General features: G+C 42.2%; 1 protein-coding gene across 20 annotated transcripts in view; it reads left to right on the top strand.

Annotated features, from left to right (window-relative positions):
* Positions 1-13,442, top strand: part of RBFOX1 (RNA binding fox-1 homolog 1) — a 2,479,215-nt gene that overhangs the window by 2,274,141 nt on the left and 191,632 nt on the right. For all 20 annotated transcript variants that reach the window (XR_015729837.1, XR_015729838.1, XM_087878443.1 and 17 more), the window contains one exon: positions 12,408-12,551. Coding sequence is in view for 18 of the 20 variants with exons in the window: in XM_087878443.1 (XP_087734569.1) it covers positions 12,408-12,551 (144 nt within the window). In the remaining 2 variants the exon portion in view is untranslated. The remainder of the gene's footprint in view (positions 1-12,407; positions 12,552-13,442) is intronic.

Raw genomic sequence — 13,442 nt, 5'->3', positions numbered from 1 at the left:
GAAGGCAACTTCTGTTCCACTAGTAGTTAATTGCTCTCACTGTCCGAAAGTTTCTCCTTATTTCCAGGTTGAATCTCTCCTTGATCAGCTTCCATCCATTATTCCTTGTTTGGCCTTCTGGCACTTTGGAAAATAGCTTGACCCCCCTCCTCTCTATGGCAGCCCCTCAAATATTGGAAGACTGCTATCATGTTTCCCCTGATCCTTCTCTGTTTGTGCATAATTTGTTCCAAACTTTTCTCTATTGCCTCTGCTTATATATATATATATATCAGGCTTACAAATCAAATCAAACAGCTATATTGAAAAAGCTGGGTGATATTATTTTTTTTTCTTCCATTTATAGCACAGTGTATTGAGTTACGCTTGCTTACTGACTTCGGCAGCTATTCTCCCTGGATTGAAAGCGAATGAATCTGGAGCTTGCAAATTTACTTGGCTATCCAGCATTGCTGCTTAAAATCAAGAGGCCTATTCAAGAGATAGACCAAGTGTTCATTACATAAATCAATTTGGGTCAAAAACAGCCCAGTGGGTGCTCAACCATTGATCAAATCACACTGTCAACTTAATCAAATAACGCCAGCTAAACATTCACGGAGCCAATTCCTCCCCGTTTCCATTTCTCCAAAAAAATAATTTGATTGGTTCAGCAGGAAAATAAAATAACTTAACTTTTAAAAAAAAAAGAAAAGAAAGGATTAATAATTGTGGGGTAATTTCTATTCAACTCTCAGCCACCATGAAGCATATATAAGACACAAGAGGTCTATTGTATCTGCCCCTTTTTTCCCAGTACACTTTTATCGTACATTAAGGCAGAAAAGGTAAAAAAAAAAGTGCATAAAATAAATCAGGATTTATATCATACTTACCATAAAAAATAAATCATGGTTTGTGAAGAGGAAAACACATTTGTATCTCTGGAAAACTGTGGTTTACAGAGGTATTCTTAATACAGGAAGTCCATGACCTATTACTACAATTGAGCCCAACATTTCTGTTGCTAAGTGAGATGGTTGTTAAGTGATTTTTTCCCCCCATTTTACAGGGGAGTAGAGGAGAGGAGAGGAGAGGAGAGAGAGGAGAGGAAAGAAGGGAAGGGAAGGGAAGGGAAGAAGGGAAGGGAAGGGAAGGGAAGGGAAGGGAAGGGAAGGGAAGGAAAGGAAAGGAAAGGAAAGGAAAGGAAAGGAAAGGAAAGGAAAGGAAAGGAAAGGAACAGGAACAGGAACAGGAACAGGAAGAAGGGAGAGGGAGTAAGTGATGGAAGGAAATGGAAATGAGAAGGAAGGGAAGAGAAGGGAAGGAAAGGCACAAGAGGGAATGAGGGAGGGAAGGGAAGGGAAGGGAAAGGAAGGAAGGAAGGAAGGAAGGAAAGAAGGAAAGAAGGAAAGAAAGATGGAAATAGGGCATGGAAGGGAAGGAAAGGAAAGGCACAGGAGGGAGGGAGGGAAGGAAAGGAAGGAAGGAGATGGAAATGGGAAAGGAAAGGAGGAGGGAGGGAGGGAGGAAAGGAAAGGAGAAAAGGAAAGGAAGGGGAAGGGGAAGGGGAAGGGGAAGGGGAAGGAAAGGAAAGGAAAAACAATATATCAAATCTACCTGAAAGTAAAGGTGGGGAGTAGGTGGTGGACTCTCTTGAAAGCTAGGCCTTGTGCCATTATGAGGAATGCAATCTGGCTAAAGAATGATGAATTAAATTTGACATATGAAGACACATTCTGTTGTGAAGATGCATGCATGCCCTGCATATCGTTTCTCTGCACATTTGTCAATACCTAAATCAAATTTCACCGAGATTAAACTTGTGTAGCTCTGCCTTATTGATTGAATTAGAAATGATTATGGAAAAATGAGAGCCAGAGTCCCAGATTAAAGCAGTTGCAAAATGCATTCCACATCTTCAAAACAATAGCTTGGTTTCAGGTGATTTTCAAGTATAGGAATGTCGTGCAATTTTATTTTATTTTATTTTATTTTATTTTATTCTTTTTTTTTTTTTTGAGATGTGGGTGTCTTTAATTCCAGGGTTGGCTATTTTCCTAGGTGACCCAAGAATTAACTCCCACTTTCTGTGGGAGCTGAGTTGTTTGGCTGTTTCCATAATCCTCCCGGAGCTACAGCCCAGTCCAACTGACAAACCACCATCGATATCTGGAGTCAAAGATGTAATTGTTTATCAGACCTTTTAAATTAAAAATACAATCCCAGCAGAGCTTGTGAAAAAGGCATGCCATAAACGGGCGGAAATGACCTTTTCCAGGGAAATGACAAATGATATCTCAAACCTCTGAGCTAGAACGAAGCCGGACATTATAGTTAATGTATATAGTGTAGATTTATAGTCCAAGGCACCATTTTCTCCTTCCAAGTTCCAAGTCAGTTATCTTGCATTCGTTATTTGGAATTCCGTAAAATTATTCCTTTGGTTCCTCTGAATTTAACTCTCTCCCTATGGAGTTCGGATCCATAAATCAAGGGAATTTGCAGTAGGGCTAAAGCAGGGATCCACAACCCCCAGCACTGGGCCACGGCATGGCATGCCAGAAACCGGGCCATGCAAATAAGCAAAGCCCCATTCGTGGGATGCAAGCAGCATGCGAAACCACGCAACTCTGGTCCACGAAAAAAAACTCTCTCCACGGAACCGATCCCTGGTGGCCAAAAAGTTGAAGATCACTGGTCTAAAGCAGTGATCACTAACTGGTGGTCCGTGGACCACTGGTGGTCCGTGAGAAAATTTTGGTGGGCCTCAGAAATTTTTTTTGCATTTTTTTATATTGCACTAAATCAGGGATCCTCAAACTATGGCCCCTGGTCCAGATACGTGCAATGAGCGTTTGTGTTGCTGTTTGTGTGGGTCGGAGGGGGGCAGAAATTCTGACTGGGGGTCTGCATTAGCTTCCTGGTGTGGGGCTTTGGGCGAAGGCTGGAGGGAAGTGCTACTGGTGGTGAAGAGCTGGAGGGCCTCGTTCCAGTGGAACTGCCTCATGGCCTGGAATGGCTGACCATCTCAGCCTGCTGAGCCTCCAGGCACCGGTACCTGGCCTTGCACTCCTGTAGGTCTTCCCTCTACTTGGAAAGCCTATGCTTATAGTCCTCAGTGAGGTTCTTCTGCTGTGCCTCCTTCTCGGTCAGATCCTATTTCAACTGAGCTGTTTTGCCAACTCTTTCTCCTGGTGGCTGCTTAGCTCCAGCAACTGCTTCCTGTTGGGGCCCTAAGGTGCTCGGGCGGGCAGGCGAGGAGTGGCTGGGAGGGGAGGGGCAAGTAGAGGCCGGCAAGGCGCCCCTCGATGCGAGTGACATCGAGTTGGCCATGCCCACCCAGTCACATTACCACCTAGCCACACCCACCCAGGTGGTCATTAGGTAGATCATATTAGTGGTCCGTGGGACTTAAAATTAAGAATTTAGTGGTCCTTGAGGTCTGAAAGGTTGGTGACCCCTGGTCTAAAGTACTCAAGCCAGAGTCCTTTGAAGTATTGAGTTGTGTTTCACTAATTGTTTTGAATCTTGAGCTGTTTCCACCTAACCATATGCAAGAGGGAGTTAAACAAGAGATATCTTACATGATTAGCTGGATTAAGATCAACCGCTCCTGAATTACAAAAAATAAACCGAATTTTATTTATCCCCTTTTCCTGCTTTGAAGATGCTGGGCAATTTGGTAAAAGGAAACAGGAAATTGCAATCGATCTTAGTTTGTTCCCTTGATCAAGGAAGGGTTATCGAGCAGATATTTGATATTTGAGTTATCCAGCAGATATTTGAGCAGATATTTGAGGGGCTGCCACAGAGAGGAGGGGGTCAAGCTATTTTCCAAAGCACCTGAAGGCCAGACAAGGAATAATGGATGGAAACTGATCAAGGAGAGATTTAACCTGGAAATAAGGAGAAATTTTCTGACAGTGAGAACAATCAAACAATGGAACAGAAGTTGCCTTCGGAAGTGGTGGGAGCTTCATCACTGGAAGCTTTCAAGAAGAGATTGGACTTCCATTTTCAGAAATGGTGTAGGGTCTCCTGCTTGAGTGGGGGGGGTTGGACTACATGACCTATAAGGTCCCTTTCCAAAGTGACCTTGGAAAAATGACCAAGAAACTCTTTACTACCTGTTAATTAATTTGGGTGGTTTGGTCTTTCAAAAAAAGTCTGGTTTAGGGGGGCACTCCCTATTTTTATTTTCAACAAATGTCTTAAGGTTAGGCCATTTTGTAAATCCAGATGTGAATTAAAGGTTGGTGCTTCACTTTGAAGCCTGACAGTTTATCATACTTTTTATTATTAGGTTTGGTTACATAGTCAGCCAGATGTTTAGATTTGGCACTTTTATCCACCTATCAAGTCCTTCCCAAGGACCTGGGATAAAGTTGTTGAGGTATTGTTACAGGCTGTGAGCTGATGGTATGATTGTTACTGTTTTAAAAAAAATCTTTGCAAAGAGACAAATAAAGCACAAAGTCAAATTGTGTAACAATTAACCGGTAGAATGGTTTGCCTTCAGAAGTTATGGGTGCTCCATCACTGGAGGCTTTTAAGAAGAAACTGGACAGCCACCTGTTTGAAATGGTATAGGGTATACTAAGTAATGTCATTTCTTAAGGGACATGGTGGCTCAGTGGCTAAGATGCTGAGCTTGTTGATTGAAAGGTCAGCAGTTCAGCGTTTCGAATTCCTAGTGCCGTCTAATGGGGTGAGCTCCCATTACTTGTCCCAGCTTCTGCCAACCTAGCAGTTCGAAAGCAGGTAAAAAATGCAAATAGAAAAATAGGGACCACCTTTGGTGGGAAGGGAACAGCATTCCGTGCATCTTTGGCATTGAGTCATGCCGGCCACATGACCACAGAGACGTCTTTGGATAGCGCTGGCTCTTCGGCTTTGAAACGGAGATGAGCACTGCCCCCTAGAGTCGGGAATGACTAGCCCATATGTGCGAGGGGAACTTTTACCTTTACCTAATGTCATTTCTTCACAACACAGCCAATTCTTAAAGCAGACTCAGATAAAATCTCTTATCTCTCAATTTGCAGAGTTTAACCTGTTCTTAGATACACCTGTGTTTATAGAGGTGGACATTTTGCCTGATAGGCAATTTAAAAGGAATTTGGAAGAATTCTAGTCCTTGAAATTATATCGAAGGAAGACAAATTGAAGAGGATTGAGAAGGAGGATGGAAACAATCTCAGAGTTTATGAACATTGTTTAGTTGTATTCGACTTGACACTTATTGTCGTAATGAGATTTCTGTGGATTTTATAGCTATCCATGAATCGTCAATCAGGATTGGGGAATCCAATGCCTGATAATTACTATCCAGATAGCACTACCTGGATTGTGAGGGTTTTTTTTTTTTTTTTAAATGGCATCCTAATTTATTTATTTGATTTTTATCCCACCTTCATTACTAGACTAGAACTCACACTCTCTTGGTGATTGGCCCAAAGTTCTTCCAGTCAGATTTCATGCCTCAGGTGGGACTAGAACTCACAGTCTCCTGGTTTCCAGCCTGGTACCTTCATCACTAGGCCAAACTGACACTAGTGCTTAATGCTTTAGGGTAGTCTTCCCTATTGGTCATCAGAAATGTTGACTTCATAGCAATAACAATAGCACTTAGACTTATATACCACTTTACAGTGCTTTACAGCCCTCTCTGAGCGGTTTACAGAGTCAGCCTCTTGCCCCCAACAATCTGGGTCCTCATTTTACCCACCTCGGAAGGATGGAAGGCTGAGTCTTCCTTGAGTTGGTCAGAATCGAACTGCTGGCAGTTAGCATAGTTAGCCTGCAATACTGCATTCTAACCACTGGGAAGGAAGGAAGGAAGGAAGGAAGGAAGGAAGGAAGGAAGGAAGGGAGGGAGGGAGGGAGGGAGGGAGGGAGGGAGGGAGGGAGGAAGGAAGGAAAGGCAATAGCACTTAGATTTATATGCCACTTCACAGTGCTTTACAGCCCTCTCTGAGCGGTTTACAGAGTCAGCCTATGGCCCCCAACAATATGGGTCCTCATTTTACCCACCTCGGAAGGATGGAAGGCTGAGTCAACCTTGAGCCTAGAGAGATTCGAACTGCCAAATTGCAGGAAGCTGGAAGTCAGCAGAAGTAGCCTGCAGTACTGCACTCTAACCACTGTGCCACCGCGGCTCTTTTTTGTGTATGTCATTGACGTACATCTGTGCTGTTTTTGTTAATTCATCTGGCTGAACTAATGTGCTGTATTTAGCATTTGAAAACCATCTTTGAGTCTTTAGCAATACAGTTGTTATGTGTGTGTGTGTGTGTGTGTGCATTTGTGCATGTTCATTACATAAATAAATCTTACCCTCCAAATATGTCTAGCCAAGCAGTTCTAGGCACTTGCGTTACGAGGCACTTCCTTGCTCACCTATTCTTGGCAGCAAGTGATGTAGTGTGAGGGAGGAAAATGTTGATTCTATTAACGGAGGGACAATTTGTTTGATATTACTTTGTGAAGGTTGTGTGCAATTTTTGGGAGCAATCCCAAGTTTGTAATTCTTGGGAGATTGAAAGATGGCACTGAGCTGAGGTTTGGTTTAACCATTTGTCAACCATTGTTCAACAGTGGATGACTCGAATAGCACGACCCAACGTTTTTCAACCTTGGCAACTTTAACATATGTGTTAAAACTTTAACATATATGTTAAAACTTTAACACACACACACACACATATACATATATATATATATACACATATATTTGTTTTCTGAGGTTTTCGTGGGTGTTTGTATGTAGGTCCTTGGTTATTCGGGTTTTCTCCCACGTAAAATTGGAGGTGTCTTGGCAACGTTTCGACGAAGTCTCTCTCTCTCTCTCTCACACACACACACACACACACACACACACACACAAACACACACACACACACACACATATATATATATACATACACAGTATATATTGGGGTAGACCAGATGTGTCAGCATTTCGATAGAAAAACACTATATATATTTATGTGTGTGTGTGTGTGTGTGTGTGTGTGTGTGTGTGTGTGTGTGTATGACATATGTATATGTATATATATGGCATATGTATGATGTGGTGGCTCAGTGGCTAAGATGCTGAGCTTGTTGATTGAAAGGTCGGCACTTCAGCGGTTCGAATCCCTGGTGCCGCGTAACAGGGTGAGCTCCCATTACTTATCCCAGCTTCTGCCAACCTAGCAGTTTGAAAGCACGTAAAAAATGCAAGTAGAAAAATAGGGACCACCTTTGGTGGGAAGAGAACAGCGTTCCGTGTGCCTTTGGCCTTGAGTCATGCCGGCCACATGAGCACGGAGATGTCTTTGGACAGCGCTGGCTCTTCGGCTTTGAAATGGAGATGAGTACCACCCTCTAGAGTCCCTGGTGACTGGGGAATGACTAGCACATACATGTGAGGGGAACCTTTACTTTTACCTCATTGTATGGAGCATGGGTTGTATGTAGTCATAATAACATTCCTTTCTCAGAAAGTCAAGGCTGTCTTGCCCTGCACCCGGGAGGCCTGTCCAATTGGGACCGTGCTGTAATTGGACCATGTGATGGATTTGTGGGTGTTGGGCAGGGATTTGAACTTTCCTTTGGGGTGGGGAAACCTTGGAAGCTTTCAGATTCGGGTTTCCCCAGATGTGCCAATATGATACCTCTAATAATATATAGCTTTGAGGAAATTCAAACCTCAGAGTTTCTTTTCATTGGAGGTGTTACTTGGAACCCTGACACATACAGAGAGTGGTGAGGACAGCTGAGAAGATTATAGGAAGCTCACTTCCTGTTATTCAGCATGCTGCTTATAAGCGCGATGTGTTTAGAACTTGAAGGGTTGTGAAAGACCCCAGACACCCACTTCTCCATCTGTTTCTGTTGCTCCCCTCTGGGAGGAGGTTTCAAAATATTTCTAGCAGGACTACCAGATTCTGTAATAGCTTTGTTCCCTATATACCATCCGTCTGGTAAACTCACAAGATTTGTTTCTCTCGCTATGTACATATATACATCCGAACTAGAACTGAGGTTGTTTCTCTGTGTCATATAAGATATGTGATATATGCATAATTTTGTATTTATTTATTTATTTTGTCATGTTCACATGTATGAACATGTATGAATGTGTATATGTATGAACATTTATGAACTTATGTATTGGAGATGGTGACCCTTTTTAGAGCTCTATGGAACGAAATTTCATTTTAATGTATGCCGATTAGTGTACATTCAAAGTGACAATAAAGCTATTCTATTCTATTCTATTCTATTCTATTCTATTCTATTCTATTCTATTCTATTCTATTCTATTCTATTCTATTCTACTCTACTCTACTTTACTCTACTCTACTCTACTCTACTCTACTCTACTCTACTCTACTCTACTCTATCTTCATTCCACTATTCTATTCTTCATTCCTCTATTCTATTCTATTCTATTCTATTTGATTTGATTTGATTCGATTCTCTCATTCTTCTATTCTATTCTATTCTATTCTATTCTATTCTATTCTATTCTATTCTATTCTACTCTACTCTACTCTACTCTACTCTACTCTACTCTACTCTACTCTACTCTACTCTACTCTACTACAACTCCCAGAATTCCCCAACCAGCATGGTCAAGAACATTCTGGGTTTTTATATACAGGTAGTCCTCAATTTACAACAGTTCATTTAGTGACCACTCAAAGTTAAAACGGCACTAAAAAAAGTGACTTATGACCATTTTATACACTTATGACCATCTAGGGAGCTTCTCAGTCCTCCAGGTCATGGTTGTCCCAAAGGTGCTTTTTCAAGAGGCAACTGGACTTTCTGGTTTTTCTTTGAAGACGTTTCGCTTCTCATCCAAGAAGCTTCTTCAGCTCTGACTGGATGGTGGGGAATGGAAGGATTTAGCTGCAGTGTCGCAGTGGTTAGAGTGCAGTACCAGCAGGCTGACTGCAATTTGGCAGATCGAATCTCACCAGGCTCAAGGTTGACTCAAACTTCCATCCTTCCAAGGTGGGTCAAATGAGGACCCATATTGTTGGGGGCGATAGGATGACTTTGTAAATCTCTTAGAGAGGGCTGTAAAGTACTGTGAAGTGGTATATAAGTCTAAGTGATATTGCTATGGTCCTTCCTCCCTCCCTCCCTCCCTCCCTCCATTCCTTGCCAGTGGTTAGAATGCAGTATAGAAGGCTGACTCTGCCCACTGCCAGTAGTTCAAATCTCACCAGGCTCAAGGTTGACTCAGCCTTCCATCCTTCCGAGATGGGTAAAATGAAGACCCAGATTGTTGGCGGCAATAAGCTGACTCTGTAAACCTTTTAGAGAGGGCTGTAAAGCACTGTGAAGCAATAGCACTTAGACTTATATATCACTTTATAGTACTTTACAGCCCCCTCTGATCGGTTTACGGAGTCAGTCTCTTGCCCCCAACAATCTGGGTCCTCATTTTACCCACCTCGGAAGGATGGGAGGCTGAGTCAATCTTGAATTGGTCAGAATCGAACTGCTGGCAGTTAGCAGAGTTAGCCTGCAATACTGCATTCTAACCACTGGGAGGGAGGGAAGGAAGGAAGGGAGGGAGGGAGGGAGGGAGGGAGGGAGGGAGGGAGGAAGGAAGGAAGGAAGGAAGGAAGGAAGGAAAGGCAATAGTACTTAGACTTATATGCCACTTCACATAAAAGAATGCAAATGACTAGTTGTCTGCAAGGAGTATAAATAGCAATATCACTTAGACATAGAGTCAGTGAGGCCACTTGGAGGTTTATCTATGTTTTCAGTATCACCTGAGTAGTGCAAACGGGTGTGGAGCCTTCTTGGAACTGCTGAAAAGACTGTGTTGTAGACTGGAGATAGATGATGTTGTATTCCACTTGACTTTTCTTGCTATGTAGTTCCCTTAAATTATCTTACTTAAAATTACTTACTTAAAATTAAAATTATCTTACTCTTCTTGTAGATACTGGGCTTTGATCCAATCCATTTGGATGTTTCAAAATGATTCAGAGAAAAAAATATATTTGGGCAAGACTAAACAAAACAATTAAGACGTGAAAGCATGATGTTGTGACTTTTTATTAACATAAGAACAATTTTACGCTGGACTTTCCTACCCTGGTACTCAAATTTTGAAACCACCCCATAAAAACACAGACCAGGTCAAAACTTCGTATAAAATCCGTTCATAAAATAATGGGCTGTTGTTTTATTGGTGCAAACAGATTCCTAGTCATGCAAAAAAAGCAGGACTTTTGTTATCCTTTTCCCCCCTGTTGTTTCCTGAGCATCCAGTGAAAATTAGATGATCCTTAAAAGTTGAAATTAGTTCTTAGTGAATTACTGCAGAAAATGATTAGAAACCCACATGCAAATATTATTCACCCATGTATCTGCATAATACTTTCCTGTTTAGCACCTTTTTAATCCAGCCTGTTATGTAAAATAATTACCATTGTGATATGTATCCCTGACTTCCCACAGGCCGAGATAGATGTGAAAGCCAATGAGATCATCATTTATTTTCCAAAATAATAATACACACACGCTAAAACCACACAGGGAGAAAAAAAAAATCTATTAATCCCAATGCTTCTAGCAGATGGCAATTTGAGAAAGACTGATGTAGACACAGAACATGTCCTTGGACACAGAATACAGGTACTCCTCGACTTACCACCACAATTGAGGCCAACATTTCTGCTGCTAATTCAGACATTGGTTAAGTGAGTTTTGTCCCATTTTACGACCTTTCTTTCTTTCTTAAGGGACGTGGTGGCTCAGTGGCTAAGACACTGAGCTTGTCGATCGAAAGATTGGCAGTTCAGCGGTTCGAATCCCGGGTGCCGCGTAATGGGGTGAGCTCCCATTCCTTGTCCCAACATCTGCCAACCTAGTAGTTCAAAAGCAGGTAAAAAATGCAAGTAGAAAAATAGGGACCACCTTTGGTGGGAAGGTAACAGCGTTCCATGTACCTTTGGGGTTGAGTCATGCCGGCCACATGACCATGGAGACGTCTTCAGACAGCATTGGCTCTTCGACTTTGAACCGCCCCCTACAATCCAGAATGACTAGCACATATGTGCGAGGGGAACCTTTACTTTTACCTTTACCTTACAACCTTTCTTTACAGAAGTTGTTAAGTGAATCATGGCTGTTATTAAATTAGTAACACGGTTGTTAAGCAAATCTGGCTCCTCCCTTGGCTTTGCTTGTCAGAAGGTCGCAAAAGTTGGCACTATCTGAATTTTGATCACGTGACTGTCGGGATGCTGCAACGATCTTAAGTGTGAAAAATGGTCAAAAGTCACTTTTTTCAGTGCTGTTGTAACTTTGGTCACTAAATGAATTGTTGTAAGTCGAGGACTACTTGTAATAAATGTGTCAACCCTGAAGTGAACCTGGCTGAGGCCATCTTGGAGACTTCAGAGTTGCCATACAGCAGAAGGTTTAGGGAGGAGGGAAATACGTAGATGGGGGTTTGTAGCCAAAACAATAAAGTTTTCCTGTGGGAACCAAGGACATTCTCACAGGTGCTTGGCCAGAGGAGGAGTGAAGTAACCAAGCAACCAGCCAGCACCTTGATTGGACAGCATGACCGGTAACTTGAGGGAAAGGGTAAACTTTTACTTTTTAATTAGGTGAAAGCCGGAGGAACTTTCAGAGTCGGTTTTCCCCAGTTGTGCCAATCAATTGTTCTTTGAAGAGTTTGCCTGCCTCAGAGTTCTGCTTTCTATGGGTGCATTACTTGGAACGCTGATATAATGAATTAGTCTTACTTCTTTATTTATTAAACTTGTATGTCACATATTTTACTCTGCAAAGTTTCTCTGGGCAAATCACAAAACAAGCAAACAAACTAGTGGTGGGTTTCAATTTTTTTTACTACCGGTTCTGTGGGCGTGGCTTGATGGGCGTGGCATGATTTAGTAGGTGTGGCTTGGTGGGCATGGCAGGGGAAGGATACTGTAAAATCTCCATTTCCTCCCGATCAGCTGGGACTTGGGAGGCAGAGAATAGATGGGGGCGGGGCCAGTCAGAATTTTTACTACCGGTTCTCTGAACTACTCAAAATTTCCACTACCGGTTCTCCAGAACTGGTCAGAACCTGCTGAAACCCACCTCTGAAACAAACAAACAAACAAACATATCTGAGTAGTAATTAAAAGGCAGCACCTTGGGAGAGATTTGACAGGTCCCACATCTCAAGACATGAACCAACGGAGAGAACCCAACCCAGGTGCAACTGATTTTAACTTTGCTTTTGGTGATGCTGCGATTCTTGGCCAGTTGTTCGTTTCTTCCGCCATTGCTGTAAGCACCTTGCCCAAAAACTGCGCTGCAGTTTCAGGAAGGGAACAGAAAAATCTCAGTGCAAAATTGATTCTGATCGCTCGATTAACTTTCTCTCCCCTCTGTCTCTCGAATTCTTTTAGCAGACGGACGATGCAGCACAGACCGACGGTCAGCAACAGACACAATCTTCTGAAAACACAGAGAACAAATCACAGCCCAAACGGCTGCATGTTTCAAATATTCCCTTCAGATTTCGGGATCCAGACCTCAGACAAATGTTTGGGGTAAGCAATGGTTTCCTTATAACACTCTTACTGTTGCTTTTATTCCTTGTTTATGTTCAGTGTGTATCTATGTATGTATGTATTCAGCTGTTATGGCTGCCCATCTTATTCTCAGCAACTCATTGAAAACCAAGCTAGGAAAGATATTTTAGACAACAGTTTAACATTATTCAACGTGTCAAGACCCACAAATAAGACACTTTCTCAGCCAAGCATGGAGGTGAGGCTGACCAAATTCCTGGCCCCAGTGCCTGAGGGAAGAGTCAGATTTTTAAAGTTTTCTGAAAAGCTAAAGTCAAAGTCATCCAAACCTTGAGGAGAAATGTAGAGGCCAAGCACTATGACATCTCTTTAACAGACCATGTCTTCTTCAGCTGCTAGGACCTAGCTGGGCAGCCTCATTTTGATGCTGAATTGTGCAATTTACTTTACTTCTTTTTGGTATTCCACTCCGGTGTTGGTTTGCAGAAAACAACAGAAAAAAAAGAGAAAAGAACAATATATTATAATGTATCACATCTAATGCAGTTTATAGACTCATGGAGGTAGGTGTAATATAATATAGTTCATTTTATGAACTGGATTTCGTAGCCTCTCTAACAGTTTGTGGCATAAAAGATGTACTATTAGCTTCTACCAGATCTTTTAGTCCTGAAGTTGATGAAGGGTGCCATTTGACACAATCCTCACTGAACTGAAGTTGAACTGACAAGGATTGTCCAGTAGCACTTCTGGAAATTGTTAGAAGCCAGTTTCTAAATTCTGGTAGCACGGAAGACAGCAGATGTAGAGCCACAGGCTGGCATGAACATAACTCCAAGACCTCTAGCAGAATGGTCTCAAGTTACTCTTGCTAACTGAGAAGGAGAGCAGCCAATTCTTCTTGCAAAA

Source organism: Pantherophis guttatus, chromosome 14 (assembly GCF_059756535.1).
Source record: "Pantherophis guttatus breed Tessera chromosome 14, ASM5975653v1, whole genome shotgun sequence".
Taxonomy (NCBI): domain Eukaryota; kingdom Metazoa; phylum Chordata; class Lepidosauria; order Squamata; family Colubridae; genus Pantherophis; species Pantherophis guttatus.
This window is presented reverse-complemented; position numbering and strand designations above follow the sequence as displayed.